Here is a 26,937-nt window from a genome sequence, read left to right as displayed (position 1 = left end):
TGCTGTGCTACAGCAGCATGAGCTGTACGCATCTGGAGAGTTTATCTAGGGGACCCTGTGTAGATCCCTTGGGTTGCCTTTGAATGTTCTGTTCTTTTCTCTAATGAGTTACTGCTGGTTGTAAGCATGCTGCACTTCAAAGGCCGAAGGGCATTAATCATTCTCCTAAGGCTTATGTGATGAGAGACGTGGATGCTGGAATTGCTGCCATGGAGAGACAATCGGATCCCAGCCACTCCTTGTCAGGGTAACTTGGGAGCTCGTACCCATAAAGGACTGAAGCCAAAACCCTTTTGTCAACATTGGGATTGGTACTGAAGGAGAATGAGCGTGTTATGAAACTTTGCTAATCGTGGGAATATTCCAGTCTAATTATGTCATCTAAACTTTTGAAATCTTCTTTGTTCTTCCGCAGGGCCATACTGTGGCAATGTGATGCCCATCCCCAAAGAAATCATTCTGGATAGCAATGAAGCGACTATTCACTTTGAGAGTGGATCCCACGTGTCAGGACGAGGCTTTCTGTTGTCCTATGCCAGTAGTGATCATCCAGGTAAAGTGAAATCCAAAAGCACTATTTCTAAAGGATTAGTGGCATAGCCCCCCCTATTTCATTATCTTCTCTGCACACATGGACTTTAGCCCAAATGTTTGGTCCTAAATATTTCTGGATTAGCATGAACCATGATAGCATGTGAGCAAGAAGCAGCTGTAATATTAACCAAATATAATAGCTGCTGAAATCCTACCTAGGTAATTTGCAATACAGGCCCAGTGAAAGAGAAAATTAGTACCATCTCCTCGAAGCTCCACTGTATTCTGGGCTCCAGCATCTACCACACAGTGACAGGATGAAGGGATAGGGGAGATTAAGATTTGATTCCTACATTTAATACTCTGGGGGTCTGTGCAACTTTGTTGAAGGTGTAAAACATAGGAAGAGTAGAAGAGGGAGATGAAAAGAATGAGGGAAAACCATAGCTGTTGCCTTCTATCTAATAAAGTTGTTTAAGTATTATACAGAGATATCTTTAAATGTAATTTGATGTGTAGCCAAATATTTGTATTTCTACATCCTGCAATGGGGATTGACATTTGTAAATTTTTCACAGATCTAATAACATGTTTGGAACGAGCGAACCACTACACAAAGGCTGAATACAGGTAAAGAGGGTTTGCAGCTCTCTGCGCTGTGGCTTGCTTTGCTGTAGCTGTCATCTGGTCCAATTGTTAGAAAATGTCATACAAGGCAGGTACGGTCTTGGTTTTCTGGAGAAGTGAATTTTTTTGAGCTCCGATGCTGTAGTAGTCCAAGGCCCAGTTGTGAGAAGCAGTAGTGCAGAATGGAAGTCTGCGGCCCAGTGAAAAGAGTTACAGAGCCGGTCTCATTTGGGCATACATATACATGGTATATGTAAAAAGAGTTTCCACTTTGAAATTCAAAGTAGCCTCGAATTCCAGTGGTTCTCCTGAGAGCAGATCACATCCCAGCTGATAGAAGATTATCTGAGGACAAGCTATAATTTCTTGGTTCCTTGAACCTTGCGATAGGATTTGAAATGGTAATAAATTGTGCTCTTCTGGCTGCTGTCTGGATGTGCATGTAGGCTTCTTATCGGGGCTGTGCTGAGAACTCCTGTGGTAGCATTTCTAGAACAAGAGAATTAAACAGAAATGCCCTTGCAAAACTGCTTTTCCGGTTCTTTGTGTGCTGCTGTGTGCAGTCCACTCATGAATTCAAGGGCCCATCTGTTTACCTCCTAGACTAACAATCCATCAGCCAGAACTTACTGTTAAAATATTTATTGGTTTGAGAGCATTTCTTTTGCACAAGTTTGTTTCTGTGTATTGTCACTACAGTTCATGTTTTAAACATGCCTCTCTTCTCTCACTACAGCAGATACTGTCCTGCTGGCTGCAGAGACATAGCAGGTGACATTTCTGGGAATATCGGAGAAGGATACAGAGATGTAAGTACACAGGAAAACGAGGGGAAATTTATAAAGACAGAAGAGAGAAGCATAGCACAACTTGGTTTCAACTTCTGCTGCTTGACTTTTGTCAGTAATTCTTCCCAGCTGTGTTAGATATACCTTTTATTATCAGTATGTGAGTATGTTATCAGTATATAAGCACATGGAGACACTTTTCAAACAGACAAATCAATTGTGTGAGAACAAAGTCCACTGATTGTCAAATACACCTACTGACTTGTCGTTTCTGGCTTTCTGGAAAAACCCTGCATAGGGTTTGTCCCTCTTGAGGCAGTGCTCATCCGTGTACTAAATATTCCTGCAACTTCAGCTTTTACTTGTTTGGGGTCCATGTCCGTTTCTTTTCTAAAGTTATCTCTTGTAGGAAAAAAAATACATTTCAGTAACATGCGGGGATTTTTTAAGATTATGCCTGCAATATCCCAGCAATCTGCTCTGAGATGAAATAAATATTATACACTGCCTAATCACATCCCACTGATAACTACCAACCTCTGGAGTTGTTTTAACTGCTCGTTCTTTAAAGCGAAGAAGTTGCCTGAGTGGTTGCATATATCCACAGTTCATATCACACAGTGCTCTGCCCTCTCTGTGCCCCTCACCCTGGACTCTCCTCCCATCATGTCGGTGAAATCTTTACGTCTCTCACAGTGCAGTAAGTTTAATCATACCACTGAAGTGAAATCCCACCCTGTCACAAATACAGCAGTTGCTGAGTTTCCAAAAACTCAGTGTTCACGTTTAACCTGTTCATCCAGTTATTCGAGCACACGGCTCCAGCCTGGAAGGTGGCAGAGCTGAAGAAACAAAGAAATGCCACGTTTCATTCTCATTAACTGAAGTTATTCCTGCCCTTAGTTTGGGTGATTGATTAGGAAAGAAAAGCAGAACATGGCATGACCTCATGCAGATCTTATCTGCGCCGAGGAATTTTTGAAATAAATTTTCCCTCCACCGTTAAGGGGGATTCAGCTTTTCTGATGGGAAGGACCTGCGGGGCTCCCCTGGAGCCCTGCTGCCTTTGTGTCCCCACCCCTCCCTGGAGGGGACAGCCCGGCACCCCAGCTAGCCCAAGCCGGGCAGGTGTGAACGAGACCAATCTCTGCCAGCGGCCCCTGGGAATATCTCCTTTGCACCTTTCCACCGGCCCTTCTCTGCTCTGACCTAGCCCAGTGGTACGTTATTGCCACCTAGTCGGCACACAAGTTGTCTTGCCTGTATTTTTCAGCGTTATCCCACCTGAGATACTGGCAAATGGGCTATACTTAAAACCCAGCAGCAGCTAGTCAACACATAGCCAAATCCCCTAATGTATGCCATGACTCAAATCCTAAGGCGCAGTAATAGGTCTGCCTTCAGGCAAGTCCATCGAGTAATTACCATTTTCTCTTTGCAAAAAAGAGTTGCCGTGCCTTTGACTTTGTTTTCCCGAGGAGTGACACAATAGTTATTAGGTTAAAATCTTACAGCACCTTCTCAGAAGCAGATTATTTGCTTTTTCATTTGAAAAAAAAAGATGACTTTTGGAAACGTATTTTTTTCAACGATTACTGTTCTTTCTCCCTCCTCTGCCTCTTATTCCTCTTGAGCCTTTGCCAGATTTTATGAGCTGTAACACCTGTGTACTAGTGGCTTGGAAGTTTGTCAGATTGATCCTCTAAGCTTTGGCTTCTGACGGCTTCTGCCTTTCAGACCTCGCTGCTGTGCAAGTCGGCGATACATGCAGGCGTTATCGCAGACGAGCTGGGCGGTCAGATCAGCGTCACCCAGCAGAAGGGCATCAGCCGCTACGAAGGCGTCGTCGCCAACGGTGTCCCCTCGCACGAGTGAGTACCGCTGATGGGGCCGGCTCTGGGAGCAACCCCCGGGGCACAGCGCACTGCCCAGATCAGCAGAAGCAGGTGGGGACGCTCTTTTTGGGGGGAAAAGATGCCAGTTGTGGGTCTAGGGGTTTTGGGGCTTTGTTCCTACTGCCTTGTTAAAACGGTGTTGGCATCGGATATAGGAAAATGTTCCAAGTTTTCAGTGGCTTTATACCATGTAGGGCAGTATTTTCTTCTTTTTCTTCTTTTCCTTCCAAAACATATTTGCAAATTTCTTTGTTAGCAGATATGTGAAAGTACGATGTTCTGCAACAAACACCTTTAATCAATGTGCTAATAAATCATGATAAATTCATGTTAAAGTTTAAAAGAAGCAGGAAGAATGAATAAATAAAAAGTGCTGTTGAGCTATAGGGGATTTAATGAACAACTTCTTAAACATTGTGCTTTTGACATGTTCAGAGTTTTTCTCTTTTAGAATATTTATAGCAAGGGTGTTATATTTACCACTTATCTTCTGACTTTAAATTGTACTGTTGTTGAATTAGAAATAAATCCTCTAATCTCTATCCAGCACAGTAAGCCCTTCCAGCAGCTGCCTCTGTCATTCCTGTTGGTTTATATTTTTTAATTTTCAAATGTTATCTGGATTTTACATGAGGCTTTTTTTTTCTTTTTCTGTAGGAAGGGAAATATCCTAAGTCCCATAGCCTAAGAGAGCCAAGGGAATATGTCTTTTTTATACTTTTTTCCTGTTTCCCCCATGATTTCTCCACATCATCCTGACAATTTTACAGTCATGGTTTCATTCATGAAAAAAAAACCCAAACCACTCATTTGGTCTGTTGCTGTGCTTAAAATTCAGCATAGATCGAAATGCTTTATATATATTGGCACTGGAGTATACAAAGCTGGGTAGCATGTAGACCACTAGTGGAAGGCCTGTAAAGCCTAAATATTTTCTATTTTTCTTACACATGTTGCTTGAAAGTTAATTGCCTATGAAAATGAATATAAACTTGTCTCAAGCAAAGCACAACTGAGACCTCAGCTCAGGCACCAAGCCCTTCCATAAAACAAATAACACGAATTCTTTCCATCACACATACCAGATTAATGAAACCTGAATTAAATATTTTGTGCCTTAACTAAAGATGTTACAGAACCATTTACATACATTCATATGTTCGTGATCCTTGAGAATCCCAGAAGGCGTAACTCAGACAGTAGCACATAAAACGTTGTAATGGAAGGCAGCTGGGATTCCCATTTGTATTTTTTTCACAGTACAAGAGCTAGTGGGCAACGAATGAAGCATAGAAGACAGCAAACGTACACGTGCTGGGGGAAAACACTGTCTCCATAATTAACCCATCACCGTAACTGCCAAACGTCCTTTTAATGTTGCTATTCACAAAACATCTTATACAATTCATATGCGTAATAGAAGTACTCACAGAGATGCAAACTTGTCTCTATCACATCAAGCGGGAAAACTCCTATTTACTTGAAGGAGAGCTGAAAGGTGTGCTTCCAGGCTGAAGCCAGCCTCCAGGGCTCGGATTTAGCCCATTTAATGTGAGTCCCCTGAGAGAGCACCCCAAAGAGGAGTGCAGCCCCCTTAGCTCTCCTGCGTACCGGGGCAGAGAGAGGCAGTCCTCGAGCATGATGCACATATCAAAGGGACTGAATTGCCCCGAGGAGACAACCGTCGCGTTCTACAGATTATACAGGGAGCTATAGGTAAGCGGGTGCATACTGTGTCAGATGCCTGCAAACTAGATGGCACAGATGTTGAGAAAAATGGGAGTGTGAGCACAGCGCTTCCCGGGATGCTTCTGCTGCTCCTGGCAGCTGGAACAATCCCGGGAGCAGATGGATTGCTGGTGTGAGCCCGTTATCCCGGGAGAGGGAAACTGGAGGATGCAGGGAAATCATTTTATTTCAAAACTTGAAAAAGTGTTCCTAGAAACAGTGGGCCTAATTACTAAGAAAACGAACCAATGCATTTCATGCTTTAAAAAGGCTTTTGTAAGAGGTATTTCCAAAGCTGCATGACGTCCCTGTCCGCGGGATACCTACACGCTGCAAGAAATACCTGCAGAGCAGCCAGTGCTGGCGAGAAAAAAACAGTGCTTAGACAGCACTGCTTTAAGAGCTTTTTAGACTCCCTTAAATAAAAGCTTACCCAAGTTTTTAAAATCTCATTTATAGTGGATTTCAGCAGTAAAGATTTAAATTATTTAGTGACTTGAGCCAAAACTGACCTCATCAAAAGCTGCTGCTGGAGTGCATCGAGCTGTTAAATATCTGCGTTGTAATGTGACGGTGCAGTTACGGCTCGCTCGCTCACCAGCCCGCAAAAGCTGCCCTCGGCCTCCCTGACTCCATTTTTCAGTGCGCTTGTTATGCTCCAGCATCTGCGAGGTTTTTGGTTCTCATGATCCATGCGTGGACCTGCACCTGCAAATGCTATAATGAAGATAAAGTGGCTGAATTTATCGGGCAGTCCTGATACCCCAGTACAAATATATGGGGGTTTAACTTTGTAATGTGACCTGGCCTGTGACTGTACCTCCGCGCACGTGAAATCATTTGTCTTTGAAAATGGAAGAGATGACATGCTCGTGAATTGTGAAAGATGAGATTTGGGGTTAACCTGCACTGCTTATAAAAAGCTTGCTTGAGACCGACTCTGAAAAAAAAAAAAAAGAAAAAAAAGGATTTGATGCTAACAGAAATTTATTATGGGAAGCAGCACCCTTTTTTTGCAGCGCTACCGGCACAGATCTCCCGTGCAGTCCTGCCACCAGTACGGTTGGCTAGGCAGGATCCTGAAGGTTGTCAGGAAAATGAGGAGCACAGGGTGATACCATCCCTTAAAGGATAACGTGAAATTTGTGTGACAAATGCCACCTGTCACATTAGGAAACTGATGAATTACCACTTACTGAATTAGTTTGTCCTCTTCAGTGACTTGCAGAATTATAGCAGAAATATTTCAGCTTGCTTTCATAGCTTTATAGACCTCAGAAACGCTAACCTCCTCCCTTTCTCTGCTAAAATTGCAGACCTCTGTTTGAAAGGGATCTCGGTGACTTTTTTATTACAAAGCATTATCTCATAAATAAGTATTCGAGGAGCGCTGTGATTTCTGTTTTGAGTAGGTTTTACTGATCACCATGGGTTTTTATTTTCTTCTTTCCTCTTGAAATGGATTGCTTTGTATTCACTAAGAAAGCAAAAATTGTTTTGGCTGTAACGTCAAACTGGTTTGCAACGAGCAGAGCACATCTGATCGCCCCTGAGGATTGCCTGGGGGGGAAGGTGTGGGAGGGAGAGCTCGGCTTTTTCCTTCCAGCTACTCTACCGCCTACACGCCCAAATAAATCAGCTCCCTCCCAGTGCTCTCCGTCATCTCTGAAGGGCTTCATTTGCCTGTGGTCATTACTTTTCCCTCAGTGACAAAAAGAAGCAGTGTTTTTATTGACCTTGACGTGCAACCACTTTCCTATTCCCCGTTTGCAGCGCTCTCAAAACATACAGCCCTGCGCACCGCTGTTAGCCCACAGACAGTACCTGGGGGGAAATTTTCCCGGCCAACAACAAAGGGCAGCCTGAAAGGGAGCTGTGTTGACGTTTAAGTGTAGAAGTTGTTTTACTGCTCAGTCAAGCTGGCCAAGGCTTTTCAAAAGGGGCAAGTGATGCATGCGGCTAATCAAAGCGACGTTGAGGGGGTCAGCTTTTCAAGAAATCCAAACTAATTTCATGTTAAAAGCCGGGCTTTTATTTTTATTAGGCAGCCAGTCAGTCATCGCTTCTGGAATGAAACCTCAGGGGCATCTCACTGGGAAACAGAAAGTGGCTCCATGGGAGGCCAAGGAAAGCTCAGCTTTCCCTTACAGTGGTGATTTTATCTTGTCCTGCATTGTGCAGGGTTGTATGGAGCGGCCCAAGAAATGACTTTTCTCCTGAAGCAAAGCTGTTCATGTCAGAAGGAGGAAGAAAAGGGCAGCCATAGATGTGGTCCTGTTAACGGAGCAAAAAGAACCATTCCTGATGGGAGCTGTTGGTCGTGGTTGTAACAGAACAGGTTCCAACTCAGATTAAAACAAGGAGTAGTTTTCATTCAGTCTGGCTGTGATACACCTGTAGCCAAAGTAGGAACGGTCAGAGCTGACGTGGTTTAGTCACCATCAAGCGTAACTGTTCCACAGTGCTTAAGGCTGGATTTTCTTCAAACTAGATGTGGACTTGGACTAATAGAAAGTCATTGATTGCAGTGAAGTTTCTCTAATTTAAGCTACTGTAGGTGAGAAGAGGCCTGGGCCCGGTGCGGGAGCAGTCACGGCCAGGAGCTCCAGGCCCTGTTAGCTTTCCCATCCCTGGCTCTTCTGAATGCTCTTGTGTTGCTGGTCTGAGGAGCAGAAGGGGTAAGCTTTCCCACAGCGGTGCAGGGCCTGTGCAGAGGAGAAAAGCAGAAGCACGCAGCAAGAGTAACAGGCTGAAGGGATGGGGAGTCACTTAAAGCATAACAAATGCTCAAACCCATTAAAAAACGGTGAGAGATGCACAAGAGTGCATACCCCCCTACCGAGTGGGTCGGTAACCAGCCAGCAAAGCAAGCGGCTATCTGGCGAGATATTTTGCTAGATAAGCAGTGATTTTGAAACCGTATCTCAGCGTTCCCGTGACCGCCTCCTGAAAGGCTGAATTACCTTTTTCTTTTCTTACAGTGGCTCGCTGTCAGATAAGCGGTTTATATTTACTTCAAATGGTAAGAACAATGGCTTTATTTTTAGCTATTCAAATTTTACCTTTTTATTTAAGTATTTTCTGTAAAAGTTTTGAAAAGTAATCAGGAGAATGTCAGGCTGTGTCTAGGAAGGATATTTTCAGACAGCCATTTTTTAAAATTGGCAAGTTGAATAAAAAAGTTGAAGGGATGTGAAGTGAGCTAGAAAAAAACACAGAATAGGAATAGGTCATACGCGCATAGAGGAGAAACAGAAATAGTATTCTGCTGTTACATTTCTGGTGCCAGCATATGAAAAATGGCAATCAGATAATCCCATTTTTATGTACTTTAGGTGGCAGAAAATGAAAGCAGTTTTTCTTCAGACATTTACAAATTCTGTCTTCGTTATACAAGAAGAGAATGAAAGCATAGAGAGGAATGAAAATATATTTACATTGCATTGATACGGAACGAGTTTTTGTTTATGACTTTCCAAGATGCAAAAGCGTCTTTAATCTGTCAAGCTGTTCATTTGCATAAAACATAGCAAAGAGGGGGGAAAAGTTCGCGCTCGTTCATTTGAATTATATTTCAGTCATCCGAGATAAAATCATTTACTATTCCACTGAAAACTGTAGAGCATGTATAGGCCTTTGAAACTGCCAGGGAATTATTTTTAACTTCACTGAAACCTTATTCCACTGGCCTGTTTTCTCCGAAGAACCTTGATCTGCAGAAATTTTGCGGGTTCTTTGGTGGAGTTTGTTATACTTACCTGCAGCTATTATCTTCATGATATCACCTCTTGGCAGCAGTATTAAGGAGCTTCTCTAATGAGTAACTTTCCTAGCCCTAATTGCAGGTGAAAATCATGAAATATTTACAGTAAAGTGTTCCTTTCAGTACAGTGCCTTCATCTGAGAAATGTTTTGTACAGCAAAATTAGTTAATGCCAATCTCGAAACATAAATATTATGTTTCAGAAGGAAAATTTAAAAATATAAGACATCTTCACAAGAATGAGACAAAACTGCGGAGATTAAAAAACAAAATGGCAAAAATAGCAGATGTAGTTAGAAGGTGTCATGTACGTAGGAGTTAAACTGGTAAAGGAGAAGGACCGCAGCACTCTGGTACTGGATCATCCACTACAAATTGATTGGCATGCACCACAGCTAATGGATAGCATCAGGCTAGCACTAGATTAAGCAACATCTGACTTTGCTGTTGTGGGTGGTCTTCATATGTTGCTAGCCTAATATAAAAATATGCTGTGAAAACACAAAATAACTCCTTCTGTCTGTCTGTATGGGGACTCCTAGGCTGCAACAAATCTCTAAGTCTGGAAGAGGGATTCCTCTCCAAGACCCAGGTTACTGCATCTTCCTACTGGGAGGAGACCAACGAATTTGGGCAACTATTCCAGTGGTCTCCCAACAAGGCTTGGCTTCAAGCCCCAGGATTGGCTTGGGCCTCTAACCACAGCAGCAATCGTGAATGGTTGGAGATAGACTTGGGAGAGAAGAAGAGAATAACGGGTATGTCACTATCTGGTTATTAGAAGCTGGGGTTTCAGCTGGAGAAGAAACTGAATGCAGCTGAAAAGCTAATAATGCACCAATGCAATGTTTCTTTCATTAAATGTAACGAAATGTTCTGCATTGAGGAATATTATTTTCCTATTTAAAAAATCACGGCTATTTACAAGACTGGTCTTGTATATAGGATTGAACTCAACTGTCATGCATGCCTGATCTGTAAACATGCTGTTAGGCTCAGAACAAAATACTTACACGGGGACCAGTAGAGTCTGGATGGATGATAAACGATTGCTTAGGATCTATTAATGATGCAGTTCTGGAATCAATAAGAAACACTAAAGTCATAGCCTTTGAAACAATGGTCCAGGTGAAAGAAATTCCTGTTTCCACTTCCTGGTTAAGTTGTAAAAATGTAAATTACAGTTGCTGCTAAAGTTGTAAAGACTCATGATATGGACCATAATATCAAAAAGCAATTACCATTTCTGGAGTCATTAATTTGGGCTCTGGTAAAAATTCCATTGCTCTAAATTCACAATTTAAAACTGATTTCCATACTTCACCCAACTTTTAAACTCAATTCCAACACAGTTTGAAAAATAAATTAAGACTTAGAAGGCAAAGTTCTCCAAATTGTTTCGGCTTCTGTGTTTGCATTTGAAAATGTTCCTTTAAAAGAGACACCTAACAAATGAAAATGTATTTTGCATTTTGTTAAAAGGGATTAAGACCACTGGTTCTGGATCCGTGACACTGAATTTCAACTTTTACGTAAAGACATTTACAATGAACTATAAAAATAACAACTCGAAATGGAGAACTTACAAAGGGATTCTGAGCAATGAAGAAAAGGTAAGGGAAAGTGGGAGGGGTAGGAAAACAGAGCAATAATGCGTACGCTGCCTTGACATTGAAGGGCAGGCTTTCACTGTCAAGAAAGATTAGGAGTTTCAGACTTGTCTAGACTTGGGTTGTCTTCACCAGTGTAATTTACGGCCACGGAGTAGATAGTGAGCTTGTTGAAACAAGGAAGTTATCCAGGGCTTGCTGAAGTTGTGAGACACACACAGGGAGGCATGTGTATGTGTGTATCCTTCTTTGAAAAAAAACGTTGTAATTAAAGCTGTACAACAGGCTGTTTGGGCAAGTCTTTAGCTCAGCTCAGTGCTTGCCCGTGCTAGGAACGCTGTACCAGTGCAGAAACATCGGTCGGCACAGCACCAGCAGAGCTGAGAGTCAGCTTCAGATGCACCAGCATGGCCAACCCACCCCCCACAAGCGAAACAACCGACTCGGGTAAAAGCACAGCACTGCTGGTGAAGCTGCGCCTGCGGATCAAGCTCCTGCTCGGCTGTGTTATCACCAGGGACGGCACCGCTCCCCGCCCCTCGCTGGCGGGACTCTTCTGACACAAGTCTGTGGGCACAGCCTATGTCTGTTAAGAATCGATGTAACTGAACTTAAAATAAATGCTCTTACACCAAAATACCTGTCCACAAAACAGCTTTCACAGACTCTGAGTGACTTTAACAACGAACAGATAAAAGCAGTGCAACTAGTCCCTGCAGACAAAGGATGTGCTGCACAGGTTTGTCTGATAACCTTTTCCCCTGAAAACCTCGTGTTTCCTTTCGAACAAACAAAAAAAACCCTCTCTGCCCCCACAGTGTTCAAAGTCAGACCTTCACTCATCATTTCTGAGGGAGCTCAGCTTGCCTCAGGATAAGGCTCTACCTGGTCCTCAGTCCTGACAGCAGTTTTTAAAAACTCGGTAGAGCTGTAGAGAGATTTCCTACTAGCTCTGATTTTCTTAGCTTGTATGGCAAGGAATTTCACTGCGCAACGTTAAACTGGCTTAAGATTTCTTAAATGTTAAACTCGGGGGTGTTGGCCCAAAAAGTCACAAATCAACCTAGTAGTGGCTGAACTGTGAAGGCTAGCTATTTAAAATCTGCAGGTGTGCAGTTTTTCACAATGACTTGTTATTTACAAATAATCTTATGAAAGTATTATATATGATCTTAGTTTCAGCTAAGGTGCATGACAAAACCTGTCCCATCCGAACCCCATGCGGCGTGGCATTTTATCTAAGAAATGCTGAGCTCACTTCCCTATCTCATCAGGCTTTTAAGTTCCCCTAGCATCTCCAGGAACTAATTTTGCAAGGACTACTGTTCTGCACATGGGCTGAGCTGATTCTGGGAAATACTGTAAAAGTGCAGGGAAAAGGAGACCCAACTACATAGTTAATAATCACTCTTCAAGCTTGGTACAGAAAACGGACCATTTTACCAAAATGTCTAGAAATATTTCACTTCAAGTTTTTTCTTTTTACATTTTTATCCCCTGTTGCCCAAGTAAGGGTGCTGCAGTGCTATTAAATCACAAATGATAGCATTATACCAGCATACATTAACTAGAAATTACACAGAATTGAAACAGAGTGATAATCTTTCTTCTCCAAGCTAACAGAAAAATGTGATCATCTGTCAGAACTAAAATGATTATTTCTTTCCAGAACTCTCATTTCCAAAGATCTTGTGGCTGCATCCCAGATTATCAATATATTAGTTTTAGGATAATGAAAATCTTTGAAGTTGGATGTCAGGAGCACTTTGAAGAACGAGACTTTTAGAACAGAGCAAACAACGTGCTTACGTTTCGTTGCAGGTATTCCAAGGCAACTCCAACGCTGGTGACATAGTACGCAATAACTTCATCCCTCCAATAGTGGCCCGTTACGTGCGAATTATCCCTCAGACTTGGAACCAAAGAATAGCATTGAAGCTCGAGCTGATGGGCTGTCAAATAATGCAAGGTATGGGGTAAGCGGCGCTCCCCAGGCATGGTGCCTCCAAAGCCCCCTGTGCTACCACAGTGCCACTGATGCCCCCTTCTCTTTTGCAGCTAATAGTTCATTTACGCATTCAATGTGGCAGAAACCAAGTCAGAGCACAGAAACCTCCCTTGGAAAAGAAGACAGGACTGTTACGGAGCCCATCCCGTTGGAAGAAACTAACTTGGGTAACACTACCTAGCGCTGCATTTTCTCTAGGATGCACCATGTCTTCAGCCCAGCCTGAGTGAACTTTAAACTTTCTCACAAATCAAAACTTTTCTTTTCCCTTCAGAGTTTATTAAAGGTTAATGACAGAGGGAAGAGGGAGGAACATAGGCTCTTTTTGTCTTAAGGCACAGAAAGAGATTGAAAGCCTTAATTTTCCTTGATGTGTGAAACATCAGGCTTTGGTTTCCCTGTCGTACTGGTTTATTTGCCATGCTTGGTGGGTGGCTCAAGGGACTACACTGAGCACTCATCAGCATTTTGTGGAGGAGCTCTTCCTCACCCTCTTCCTATATTTTATAATTTTTTCAATACGTGAGGCAGTGATCTCACAAAAATGTTACCTTCTCTCTACGCAAACATGACACCTCCCAGAGCAGGTCCCCAGCTATAAGCAACATATAGTAGTGCATGGTTGGGTAATTAAACACTATTTCATAATGCCTATGTTCACAGGGGCTCAGAAAACCTTAATTCTCATACTTCTGCCCAGAATATGCAATCTTCATCCTTTAATGTTGTGGAGCTAATTTCTTGGATCTTAAAAAGCAAGCAAACAAAATTTGTTGCTTATACTGACTGCTTGGTGGACCCATAGCTGGGCAGGAATTACCAGACCCACCACACCAAACACTGCTACCCATTAGGTAGCTCATAGTTGTAGGAATATCTTTGTAAAAAAACTGGTTGTTAAGAAGCAATCTGTAAGAAAAAAAGCTCTTCTGAAACTGCATTGCTCTTGCCAAGAGCAAGCTCAGTTCATCTGTGCAGTGGTATGGATAAATTGTATCCATGTTCACTGAAAATGAAATCTACTGAGATTTCATCTGCTCAATTGTAAATACCCTGTGGACACACGCACCACCTTATTCTCACAGCCTGGTAAGCGTCTGTAGGAACAGCGAATGGCACGCTCCTGACACAAGAGCCACCCCACTGCTAATTTCCAAATCCCTGCTCTAAACCATGTTGTGTTAGAATTTAACAGGGGCTAAAAAGGTTTTTCCCTAGCTCCACTCCTGGAAATCTTTGAACTATTTTGACTGAAATGTTTCAACCAATTCAGCATGAGCCAGATACTCGGCATGTAAAATTGCAGCCTCGTTTGGCAGTTTTATAAGCGACTGAAAGCAGAGTTGTTGTAAGTGGCTTTTTAAAAGTTACCTAGTGTGTAGTAAGAAAGAACTGCTCTTTGTAAGGATGCATATAGACATTAAGCCAAGTGTCAGCCTTGAGAAAGTATATTTAACTCTCGTCTCAACACTGTTCCACACAGGTACATGGCAACTAAGTACAGCTGAGGACCGGTCTTGCAGTTTTATAGTTTTACATTTTCATGCTCTCTTGCAAGGAGTGTTCCTGCAAGATTATCTGCCTTTTGCTAAATTCTCTGTAGTAAAAATTATCAGCCTCAGAGTAATTTGCCTTTTTAACTTTTATCTTTTTTTTTCCTCATGCAGGCTTAAAGCTTACAGCTATAATTGTCCCCGTCCTCATCGTGCTGTGTCTGTTCCTGTTCTCTGGAATCTGTATCTGTGCAGCCCTAAGAAAGTAAGATACCGTCTTTTGTCATAGGAGGCATTTGTGGCTACCTAGCTAGCATGTCCAACTACGTGCCCTCTTTCCAGAGCCTCTTTACCAGGGAGCTGGAAATTGGTACTGTTTGGCAGTCTTCCTTTTAAGTAGAACTCATGTTGTGTCTTTGTAAATGGTATTTCTCATTGTACGTCCCCCCTAGTCGGACAAAAACTAAGGTGAAGGAGGTCAGAACTGCACACCCCAATTTACAGTCCAATGTAACCGGCTGTTCTCTTCAGCCTACATATACCCACAAATACTAAGGTGTAAAGCAATCGAAGACGGAATAGTCTCCACACCAAAGCCAAGTTAAAATTCAGTGAAGGGAGGATTTGAGCTATCTGTCTGGATCATTTTCTTTCATTTCCCTCCTGTTGTGTTTCTGCTTCCCAGACCCTTAAGTTAGAGCACTTAACCTAGCGGGCTGAAAGCAGAGCTCAGCTGTAAGGAGTTGCAGGCGTACACTGGTAAGCAGCTAAAATTAAGCCACTTCATTTCACAAGTCGGAGGACTGGAAGAAGCATTGCTAACTGTGGTTCCTGCTAGATGTCCATTCATATGAACCTGCCCTTGCATGTAGAACAGGGAAATGCTTCTGTCAGCAGATGGGGATTTGGAAGTATAAGCAACGCTCTGGCGACGTTGCTTCATCACTAGCGGTACCCAGCTCTGCCCTGGATTCCCAGTAAATCTATAAACTAGCCAAAGAATGCAGAAGAGCAGACCCAAAACATAACCTGGAGTGACACATACGGACATGGACACATCAAATCGATGAGTGCCAGACACAAGAAATTTGAACACCAGCACTCTCAACTTGCATACAGATGGGGAAAAACGAAATGTCAAAACCCCGGGTTGCATGCCTTATGTTCCAGTAAACACCGGCCTCCAGGAACTCAAAGTGGCGCGTCGTCCTCAGCCACTAAACACAAAGGCTCTCTCTGCTGGAGCTAAGGCATGAAGCTGAAATGCTGTGAGTGCAGATGTTTATAAATGCTTTCCTCTCCTCGCAGGCGAGAAGCCAAAGGACTTTCTTATGGATTATCCAGTGCTCAGAAATCAGGTTAGTGGAGAATCATGCGCTTTGTCCTGTCCTGTCCATTGGGCCAACAGGAAGGGGTTTATGCAACTAAGCATGAAATGCTTATGAAATAGCTTCCACATTTCCTTGTTCAAATTCACCTCTTCATACAAGGGAAACGGCAAATGATAGTCCCACTCGTATCATCCTAGCACAGTGCCCTGAGAAACAATGTAATTTGGTTTCTATGACAGAAAGGCAATTAGCAAAAGATCTATTATACAAAGCGCATAAATTAGCATGTAAGAGTGCTCCCAGGTGCCCCCCCTTTCCTTCCCTCCTCCAAAATACCTATTTTGCAGAAAATTGCTGCTTTCTTTTTCTTTTCCCCACAGCAGAGGGAACTGCCTTTCTCCAAGAGAGCAAGGGCTAATAATTTTTTATGGCTTTAATATTTCCATCTCGCTGCCCTCCCTGGTTGGAACTGTATTTATAAAGCCTAACAATACTGAATTGCACTTCATGTGTAAAATCTGAATAGGGGATTGGCTTGAAGACTCTGCTTTAGGAGATGCCTGCAAAACCTCTGTGAAATATATGCTTTGTCTTGCTCAATACCGCTTTCTAGAGTGGAGTCTCCCATCAGCTTGGAAGTTAGTTGGGGTTTAGCTGTTTTTTCCTGGCCAGCCAACTCTATAGAGGAATATTCTTCTGAATCTCGGCTTTCCATAAAAAAAGAAACCACTAAGCAATTCACACGTCTCTTGACAAGTGCCTTGCAATAGCTCAGCTCTGAAATTTCATCCCTCAGCAGGTGCCGACATCAGTGAAAGGAATGCTGTTACCCACTGCAGCTCACCCTCATTAGAAAATTAATTTGTACTTAACATCTTATTTGCTGATAGGATTTTTCAAGGTCACATCATAATCCTTTCTCACTTGCTAATGAGGACAAATCCCAAGAAATTGGAGATAGCCTCTTACCCAGTCAGTTCATTTGTTGCGTGTGTGCTTCATAAATCAAGCTCCTAAGCCCTCGTGAACCAGGCTTGGGACCTAGAAAGCTGGGAACTGAACCCACCTCTCCACAGACCTCCTGTTGCAGGCTCTAGGCAAGTGCCTGACACTGGGTTTTTTCTTTTCTGTTTCACAAGGATGTTGTGAGAACAAATTAGTTGATGAGTGCAGGTGCTCGGATAGCAAGGGAATGGAAGCCATACTAGTCTACTGAAAAAATGAAATTTTAAGCATTATTTTTGCCACATAAGCAATGGCAAAACATGTAGCTGATTTAAAGCTGGTATTTTACTGATATACTTTGTTAAGGCATCAGTGCAGGCACCTACTGAGTTTGAACCCTTCTTGCCAAGAAAATCCTCTATAAAGTTTCATTTTCACTTGGAAATCCCAGTTGATGATTCACTGTTTCCCTTTCACCCTTTGTATTTAGGGGGCTTTCTTCTTCTTTTTTTTTTTCTTTTTTTACAAACAGCCTGTTTTAGTCTTGCTTTTTAAATACTTTAATACTCTTTTTTTTCTCATTTTTTTCTCTCTTCTCTTTCTTCTTCTTTTTTTTTTTCTTTTTTTACAAACAGCCTGTTTTAGTCTTGCTTTTTAAATACTTTAATATATTGACAGCAATGAGTACACCAAAAATTAAACTTTCTGATAAGTCTGATTGTAAGCATTTAACCTGCTGATAAGCCTTCTATTTTTATTTCTTTATCATAGGTTGTTGGAAACAAATCAAGCAGCCCTTCACCAGACATCAGTCAACTGAATTTACCATCAGCTATAACAATGAGAAGGAGACACCACAAAAACTAGATCTGGTCACCAGTGACATGGCAGGTAACAATTGTTCCCCCTGCGATGCCTTCATTTCACTCTGCGTGCAGAACAGGTAACAGGGAGAGGGATGGGCCAGCAATGTTACAAGCTCCAGCTCTCATGCAAGGTGAGGCCCAGGAACAGATTTATCTGTGTTCATCCCAGATGTATAGTGAAGCAGCTAAACATATCAGTGGAAAAAAACCCACTATTTTGGAAATCTTTTCTTGGAGTTTTCGGGAAAGATTTCCTGACTCTGAAATAGTTACAGCTGAAGGTAACCACGGAAGGCAGTCAGGCATGGATGCAGTCCAAGAATGTGCCTCGGATAGGATAGTTTGGCTTTGCTGACTAATTTTTGTGTTTCTATTTAAACACAAAAGTCTCTGGAAATAGAACAATGCCCCTTGCTGCTGAGCAAATAGGAAAATTACTTAGCTGTTTGCGGTGGGATGTCATGCCCAGCTGGAAGTCGTGCTAAGATCCCTGTGCAGCTTTCCTGGTGCCTGAACTATTTTGGAGATGAGGCCCCCTGAAGCGGAAGCAGGTAGATGAGAGAGAAGAAAAAAAAACCCCACAGTGCTTCTCTCCTGTGCTACCTTGGCTCCAGGTCACTGTTTGGATAGAGCCAATCCCCACATCAGTATTTGCATCCCAAAGGGATGATTTTTTAATTCATCCTCTTAGCACATCTTAGCCCTGCCTAAGTTTAGTCTGTCTGGAAAGGCTAGTGAGATCAGCCATTGCATGGGATCAGTGATCAGCAGTCCTCCAGAAAGAGTAATTTGCTGTTTCCAGCCTCCAGACCTTAGAAATTCCTTAGAATTCCTCCAATGTATTTGGCAGAGAAATAAATTTAAAAAACAAATGGATGGTTACTGTAATTCCATATGGTGCTGCCCTGGGTATCTTTCAAAGATGGTTTCAATCCTTTACAGAAACTTTCAATATAAATATGCAGAGACCTATAAAGCAGTTTTATTTCATGAAGGAAAGGGAGTGAATAAAGGTTGCTCACAAATCATGGTTCCCCCGGCCGTGTCTGGGGAGCCTCTGTTCTCCCCATCCTTCCCTCCTGCCGTGTGTGGGAAGTCTTAAACCTCAGTCTGGCCAGGCAGCTCCCCATCCTTACCATTTCACTTACAGTCTCCTTAAAAATAAGAAACATGAAATAAAAATATGACCACAGCCCAGAAATATGCCATTTAATGATTTAATTGCAGAGGGCATGCAACTTGCGTAGAGGTTAACATGCTACATGAAATTCCCCCCCTTTGAATTCCCGGCTGCCAGTTCTCAAAGGCAGCCGGGAGCAAGTCGAGATGCTTCATCTTGAGCGAGGCAGATTGCTGGGGATGGCGGCAGCGATGTCGGGAAGAGCTGCACCACTTACTCAGTGAAATATCATAACACCTTCACCCTACATGCTGAAGTTTGGGAAGCAGCCAGGAACTGCCAAAAAGATTCACAGGACATATGGGATCGAATTCGACGCTCATGTCAGATGAACCACGATGCCAGAACAGAAACTGAGCTAACTTCTTCGTGCCTGCGTCAAAACATGATACTTTAGCAGTGTCATTTACTAGAGCTGTTCAGGCCACCGTATGTATCTGTAAGAGATTGTCACTAGCACCAAAGCGAGAAAGTTAGAACGCTGAATTTTCTCATAATAGTTTTACTGGATTTTTTTTTTTAAAACCTTTTTAGTCCAGATCTCCTTCGTACACGGCAGCCTGGCATCTGCCTCGACTAGAGGTGCAAACATGCACTTCTTGAAGCCACATTTCCTCCATCTCGCTCCTTGCTCCTGCTCGGGCCATTTGCCCATCCCCAGCTCTATCCCTGCCGTCCCCCTTGACCAGGGTGACTGCCCGGTTCCTCCAGCGGCACCGGTCCCACTTCTCCTCCCACGGCTCGTCCCCCCTCGCGCGCCCGCAGCAGTGCTGAGCTGGCTTAGCGCATTTCACACTTCCCTTGACTCTCTTGGCTGCCGTTCCATCTAACTTCATCCTTCTTGTCAGTCAGCTACTGCAAGATGCCTTTTAAATAAAGCCGGCACTTGGTCGGGCTCGTTAAGAATCCTCTGGGCATTTTAATTATTCCAGAAGTGGAACACTTGTTTTGGAGAACTTCTCGTTTGTGGATCTTCATGCAATGTCCTTTGTCCAGTTCATTGCTAAAATTCTGTTGACTTCTCTCTTTTTTTTAGCGCTTTTGAGTATACTCCAGAAATGATGTTAATTTATTTGTGTGGGTAGGCGGGGAAAGGGATGGAGGGAGTAGGAAAAGGGGTGGCAGATTGGAGCTCCTCCGTGGAAGAGCTTCTGCCGTGTTCTGCAACACTTGCTTGCTGAAGGAGGTTAGTAGGACAGGCATTGGGGCAAGGTTTCCTCACATCCCTGATAACCACGCGTTTGATACAATAACCGAGTCGTTTTTCAACATAAAATACTTACCAATGCATAAAGTACTGAATAAAAAAAATAATTCATCTGTGCCTTATTGAGCAGTTCATGCTTCCTTTTAGATTATCAGCAGCCTCTCATGATCGGGACTGGGATGGTAACACGGAAAGGATCTACTTTTCGACCCATGGACACCAAAGACGAGGGAAGAAGGGGGAGTTCAGAGTTCGAAAATCACTATCACTGTCCGCACAGAGCTAACCGGCACGAGTATGCTCTGCCCCTGACCAGCCAAGAGCCCGAATACGCCACCCCCATCATAGAGCGGCACATAGCAAGAGAAAATAATTTTCCCTCTGAAAACGGCTACAACGTACCCGTCGTCTCATCCCAGAAACACTCCCTTTCTGCCGGCAGCTTCTCTAGTTCGTGTAAGACCGATACCAGGAACGGAGACTATCAGACACCCCAGAGTGTCATAAAATACGACAAACCCAAAGTTAACGGTGTTCTGACCTCCGTGAGCTACAGCACGGACTACCAGAAACCTCAGCCCAATGCCCTCGGGAGCGAGGGTTACTCAACGCCCAGAGACTGCCTAAAACCAATAAGCCAGACAGCAATGACAGCTCTCTTGTGATCTGCCGAGCGGGAGAGATGCGGTGCGCAGGAACGTCGCTGCACAGCTTTCTGAAGCGAAAACAGAGTTTGGAGGGACTCTGCTGCGGGAGGCAGAAGGCAAACAAGCCCTGTGTACATAATATTGCAGTCTTGCTGGGTTCTGACATCTGAAGAAAGCATATGCTGTTTATCACTGTTTATAGCGAGAGAGATGTTATCAGTGAAGACTGTACATCTTATTTTCTGTAACTGATCTCAGTGCTCCATTTGCAATGTGTGCAATTTGTACATAGTTTTTATTTAAGGAGAATTTCTAAAGTTTTCTTTTCACCTGGGGGATTGAAAGGATTGCAGAAATGCCGATTTAAGAAAAACAGGCCGCCTTCTCCGTTTTTATTTTACCTGCTGTTGTACTGGCAGCTGTAAATGATGTATCTTACGGTTGTGGCAATTCATCTCCTTTCCTATGATAACTGAATACAGGGCATCACTGTAGTTCTTACTGGGAGGGCGGAAGAAGTAAAACTACTTGAAGCATAACATGCACAAGAGAAGGCAGCTGAGCATTTACATACTGTGCTCAAACCCACCTTCCCGGCTGCTTTTTTAGCAGCAATTCTCACGTGCTTGAATTTGATCTAGCGTATGAGCTGAGCCTGTCTAACTTGCTATTCATGTTAGAAACAGGTAGAAAGGCTGAAACCAGTTTTGGGTTCAAGCCATGGTGATCACTTAGCAATAGGAAAAACCCAAAAAACCAAAAAAAACCCAAACAACAAACCCAATACCTGTCAATCTGTTTTTTTTCAGGAAGTGTAAGTGGAACCAAAATGTGAATTTACAGCTGAGAATTAAATCCTGTTTAAGTCCTAGCTGATGCTTTTGCTGCTAAACTATAAGGAAATTTGTTCCTCGACACAAAGCAGCTAACTTCCTGAACACTTCATACGTGCTTGAATTTGATCTAGCGTATGAGCTGAGCCTGTCTAACTTGCTATTCATGTTAGAAACAGGTAGAAAGGCTGAAACCAGTTTTGGGTTCAAGCCATGGTGATCACTTAGCAATAGGAAAAAAACCCAAAACCAAAAAAAACCCAAACAACAAACCCAACACCTGTCAATCTGGTTTTTTTCAGGAAGTGTAAGTGGAACCAAAATGTGAATTTACAGCTGAGAATTAAATCCTGTTTAAGTCCTAGCTGATGCTTTTGCTGCTAAACTATAAGGAAATTTGTTCCTCGACACAAAGCAGCTAACTTCCTGAACACTTCATTGCTCCACTAGGTATTTTTCTGTCTTACAAATTTAGTGTAACATTTCTATTTGAAATACTTCGACTAAGTAAAACACTGTGTGTGTATGGCTTACTGTTGCAGTTAAATTTGCAAGACAGCAGATTAGCACAGTTGTTTTCAAATAGTTTTTCTTTTGCAGCTAATGTTACCCTTAATTCTGTTTTCAGACAAACTTGAAAAAGCATGGGGATGGGTGCAATGCATCGCACAGTAGCTGGCTCCTCTTTCAGCAGAGGCGTTGTTGAAGCGAAACAGCTTCTGGTAGTGACTGGGACCGTCCGCTGCCCTTCTACCTGCAGTGCTTGGAGCGTCACTTTGAATTCAAAAGCTTGTCCTAAAATGTCAAGAAGCAATATACTTCTGGGAAGGAAGAATGGTGCTATATTTAAAGCACAAGGTTGGGAAACGAGACCAGTAAAACCTGAGCTCTGGGAAAGTCGCTATCTGAAGGCCCTCCGTTTCCTTGCGTGTAAACTGGGAATAATTTGCAAAGGATGCAACAAAGATTTGTGGTCTGTTTGCAAAGTGCTTTCAGATCCTTGGGTGGAAAGTGCTGTTAGAGTACAGACTAGTTGCAGTGATACTACTCGCAAATATTGCTAACTCCAGCCATATCCGACCTTAAGGCAAGCTCTTAGTGGGTTCTTTCCGAACGCTTGCTTTGTGGTCTCAAGTGGTGCCATTCCCTCACGCTGCTGCACCGTGCATGCGATTCCCGTGCAAAGAAGAGAGTCAAGGTAACCTCGTAGCCTTCCTGTGTTTGCTGTCAATACAGTTTCTGTGAAATGTCTAAAACACCTCAGGTCATAAGTGAAATAGCAGCAGCCTGTTTGTTAGACCGAGCTGGGCAGTGTTGTTTACCTTCTGTTGTTTACATGTCTGTGTAAATAAAGAACACTGGTATTTGTAAATCAGTCACACAAGCCTGCCACTTAACTCGGTGACTTGATCATCGCTGCACGCCCACTCTCGTCACATATCCCGCAGGGTGAGAAAGAAGCATTCCTTACACACTGCAGAAGTGCCAGTTGCGCTGCTGCAATTCACGGTCCCAGTGACAGGCTAAAAAAAGATTCTCTCAGTGCCCCATTTAGCCCAGCTTTTCTGTCCATAAGCTCTAGAGAAGCAGCACCCATGAACAGACATCTGCGCCCAACCCCGCTGCTGGATGCATATAATTGAGGAAAGGATGAGGATGCCCTCTTGATGAGTCTGAAACCAATACTCCACCCACACAGCTAATTAGCCTGATTTGTCACTTTACAAACAAGCAGTGTTCAGTAATCAGGGCTATTCCCCACCTAATGAGGCACCGTTGCAGCAGTGCAATGGGACCAGGCAGCGGATGACACTGCTTGTATTATAATAAACTTTCTGCATGCCTCCGCCACATGCTTTGCGCATCTGCAGCATGCTACAAGTGTCAACGGGTTCTTGGTAGAATGTGCCCATTTCTGCTGCTGTTCAAACCCATCTTAAAACAGCTGTTTTAGCCTAATGAAAAGTTGGGTCTCACTTTGCACCTTGCCTTCATCCCCACCCCCCTCAAAAAAACCCTGCAAAACTGCAAAAGGATGGCTTAAAATAAATCCCCAAACATCTCCATCCTCCCTGTGTCACAGTGGCTTGGTGCTGACGGGGACAGAGGCAGCGCAGCAGCTCTGTAGTTGCTCCCAGCTCCCAGCCACTGCTGTGGTGCTTCATGGTTCACGTCTGAGTGACTGCTGAGGGCAGTCAACATAAAAAGCCTTGGGCTTCTCCACCTCGTCCCGGGAAATAGGAAGTTTTTAGTGACCCCAGCAGCAGATATGCAAGGAAACTTCCTACCTGTGTAGTCTCTCTATCCTGATGGTGGTGGAGATACTAAATCCTGATGTAGGAAGGAAAGGGGACTGCCTGAATCTTCCCAGTGATAGTGGCTTATCCTCATGCTCCTCCTCCGAATGGCTTCTCACATACTGGTGCATCAAACTCCAGCTTGTCTACATCAGCCTGTTCTCACCATCAAAACCAGTTGCAGGTATAACACAGGCAGCCTTATCAAACATCACACATTTAACAATCTTTCTTCCACAGTGAAGGTTAGAGTATGCACCATTTTGAGACATTTACACACTTGCAAGGGCTGCATTAGCTCTGGGTCTCTCCAATGTCTCTAGAGATTGCGTGAGAGCAGAGTCTGACCCTCTGGTCAATGGAGACTTTCAATAGCGTTTCTGTACCAAACTTCTTTCCTGAGCAGGCACTCCCAGTAGGCTGGAACGGTAAAACTGAGCCAGAGTTCACAAGAAGGTTAAATATTAACTGATCATAGCACTAAGGGCCTGCCTGTCCCAGCTGCAGCCGACGGCAAGCCTCTGACTTTGCCAGGAACAGGGTCACACACTGTAACTGCACATGTCTCTGACCAAGGGAATTGAAGAAGGAGGCTTTTGAGGTAAGAAAGTGTAAACGATGATGTACGCTACCTCCAACTGAAAACCAAAAATGACAATTTAGCATGCGTTCCCAGCTGGTGCCTTATATTTAAAAAACAAACAAACAAACAAACAACCCCCCACAAAAAACAACTACAACAAAAGTTCCCGAAACACCACAGCAAAAACACAAATGTTCTTTGCTCTCACCTCCTTAGACTGGGAAATAGATTGCGAATTCTTATTTCTTCTGTCAAGTACCTTTCCAACGCTCAATACAAAAGCTTTTTTTTTTCTATCAAGTGTAATTCTAAATAGCATTTCCCTATTTCTTTCAGTTTCTAGAGTTTTAACGTCAGATATTAAACCCTACTTTAGTACCTACCAGAATCTTTACATCCAACAGGCAATAGATGAAAATTAGTCCTTAACTTGCAGACTGGAACTAGGATTTCCCCAGCTCAATGGATGTCCTACTCACTTATAGCATCACCTGCTCTCTTTTACTGTCTTTCTCTGGATCACAGAATCATAGAATAGTTTGGGCTGGAAGGGACCTTCAAAGATCATCTAGTCCAACCCCCCTGCCGTGGGCAGGGACATCTTCAACTAGATCAGGTTGCTCAGAGCCCCGTCCAACCCCACCTTGAATGTTTCCAGGGATGGGGCATCCACCACCTCTCTGGGCAACCTGGGCCAGTCTTTCACCACCCTCAGAGTAAAAAATGTCTTCCTTATATCTAGTCTCAATCTACCCCCCTGTAGTTTAAGCCATTCCCCCTTGTCCTGTCGCAACAGGCCCTGCTAAAAAGTCTGCCGCCATCTTTTTTATAAGCCCCCTTTAAGTCCTGATAGGCTGCAATAAGGTCTCCCCGAAGCCTTCTCTTCTCTAGGCTGAACAACCCCAACTCCCTCAGCCTTTCTTCATAGGAGAGGTGTTCCATCCCCCTGATCATTTTTGTGGCCCTCCTCTGGACCCGCTCCAACAGGTCCGTGTCTTTCTTATGCTGAGGGCTCCAGAGCTGGACGCAGTACTCCAGGTGGGGCCTCACCAGAGCAGAGTAGAGGGGCAGAATCCCCTCCCTCGACCTGCTGGCCACGTTTCTTTTGATGCAGCCCAGGATACGATTGACCTTCTGGGCTGCGAGCGCACATTGCTGGCTCATGTCCAGCTTTTCACCCACCAGTACCCCCAAGTCCTTCTCGGCAGGGATGCTTTCAATCCCTCCATCCCCCAGCCTGTATTGATACCAGGGGTTGGATCAAGCACTTGGCTACACCTCCCTCTCCAGACACCATCCACAGGATGGGTTCAACCAGCTCAGTAGCCCAGCAGTCTCTGCATAGCTGGTGGAAGGCAGGAAAAGCATCGAGGCCAACCTGCATCCCCTGCATCTGATGAGTACTGTAACCACCGAGCTAACATGGCAGAGGTCACAGCAGTGCCTTTAGCACCTGCGTGTTTTAAAATGAGGGATCCCTGCTTTATTCTTTAAAAAAACCCCCGAGGTTGGATTCCAGCCATTAGAAGCAGGTTGTGAATCCCATGGCTTGTCTGCATTACTGGCATGGCTAAACCCCGGGAAGATTGAGTTTTTAATGCAGACTTTCTTCAGATTTTTCCCACTGACTGCCATTTGGCAGTTCTCCGCCCCATGGGCAGATTTTAGTGGAGCCCATCTGAGGCACGAAATATTCCCTATACATGATGGGAATGTCAGGCTGTAGGTCCCGTTACAGAAGCAGACATCTAACTGTGCTTAACTGTTTGGTGGATAGCTATCATTAAAACACCTATGATTTGTTTTTCCATGGTGCTGGAGACTCTTATCCCATGCAGACATATGGCAAGGATTGCTGCACGCTCCCCAGCGCTGCTCCATCATTGCCAGACTCTCCGGACACGTTACCAGAAGCTGAGCTGCTCCAGGACTCATCTCCATTGCACTGGAGGGAAATGATCTTGTGGCCATGCAGAAAATTGCAGAAGGCACCAAAGGCCTTTCAGGCCTCAGGTGACCTAACCTGCATCTGCAACACAGAGCAAACCAGGTGACCGGTTTCAGTAACTGGTAGAGCCCGTGCCTCTGACCTACACCCACTGCTGAATGGGAGAAGCGTTAAGGGAAACCCCCAGGTCAGCTCTGTTGTGACACCAGTAAGCCCCAATTTTGTGTCTGCATAATACAGGTGGCAATCATCTGACATGAGGACTCACTCGCTCGCTATTTCTGAGGGATCTAAAAACCACAGCAAGGAAGCACTATTGCCATAACAAATTACACTGTTTACAGTAAGTTACACTAAGATCCTTTGACCTTAAAACAGTAGCATTGCATTTCGGCAACACCTTCAAAAACAGGCATATAAATTCACCACTGAGGTAGTTAATAAAAACTAAATGAAGTGCAATTATTTGTCTGTGTCCTGGCTTTTGCCAAAAGGAAGGCAAGCCAGTAATTTTTCTCCAGGGAGTTCTAATTCCGTTCAGGAGGGCAAGTAACAAAAACCAAGAAAATGAGCAGGAGTTTTGTGACCTCTAAGAAAGAGGTCAGCGGTCTCACAGAAGTCCTGCGGGGTCGGGCACCGACTGAAAAGTAACCT

At 43.7% G+C, this 26,937-nt stretch overlaps 1 protein-coding gene across 1 annotated transcript in view; it reads left to right on the top strand.

Annotated features, from left to right (window-relative positions):
* DCBLD1 (discoidin, CUB and LCCL domain containing 1) overlaps positions 1-21,144 on the top strand; it is a 31,139-nt gene extending 9,995 nt beyond the window's left edge. Inside the window, exons 2-14 of the mRNA XM_009289187.2 lie at positions 416-553; positions 1,113-1,164; positions 1,898-1,970; positions 3,687-3,820; positions 8,554-8,594; positions 9,878-10,093; positions 10,818-10,948; positions 12,767-12,914; positions 13,004-13,120; positions 14,621-14,711; positions 15,755-15,804; positions 17,494-17,613; positions 20,123-21,144. Of these exons, the coding sequence (XP_009287462.2) occupies positions 416-553; positions 1,113-1,164; positions 1,898-1,970; positions 3,687-3,820; positions 8,554-8,594; positions 9,878-10,093; positions 10,818-10,948; positions 12,767-12,914; positions 13,004-13,120; positions 14,621-14,711; positions 15,755-15,804; positions 17,494-17,613; positions 20,123-20,640 (1,829 nt within the window). The 3' untranslated portion in view covers positions 20,641-21,144. The remainder of the gene's footprint in view (positions 1-415; positions 554-1,112; positions 1,165-1,897; positions 1,971-3,686; positions 3,821-8,553; positions 8,595-9,877; positions 10,094-10,817; positions 10,949-12,766; positions 12,915-13,003; positions 13,121-14,620; positions 14,712-15,754; positions 15,805-17,493; positions 17,614-20,122) is intronic.
* The last annotated feature ends 5,793 nt before the right edge of the window (positions 21,145-26,937 follow it).

Source organism: Aptenodytes forsteri, unplaced genomic scaffold (genome assembly GCF_000699145.1).
Source record: "Aptenodytes forsteri isolate BGI_AS27 unplaced genomic scaffold, ASM69914v1 Scaffold217, whole genome shotgun sequence".
NCBI lineage: Eukaryota > Metazoa > Chordata > Aves > Sphenisciformes > Spheniscidae > Aptenodytes > Aptenodytes forsteri.
This window is presented reverse-complemented; position numbering and strand designations above follow the sequence as displayed.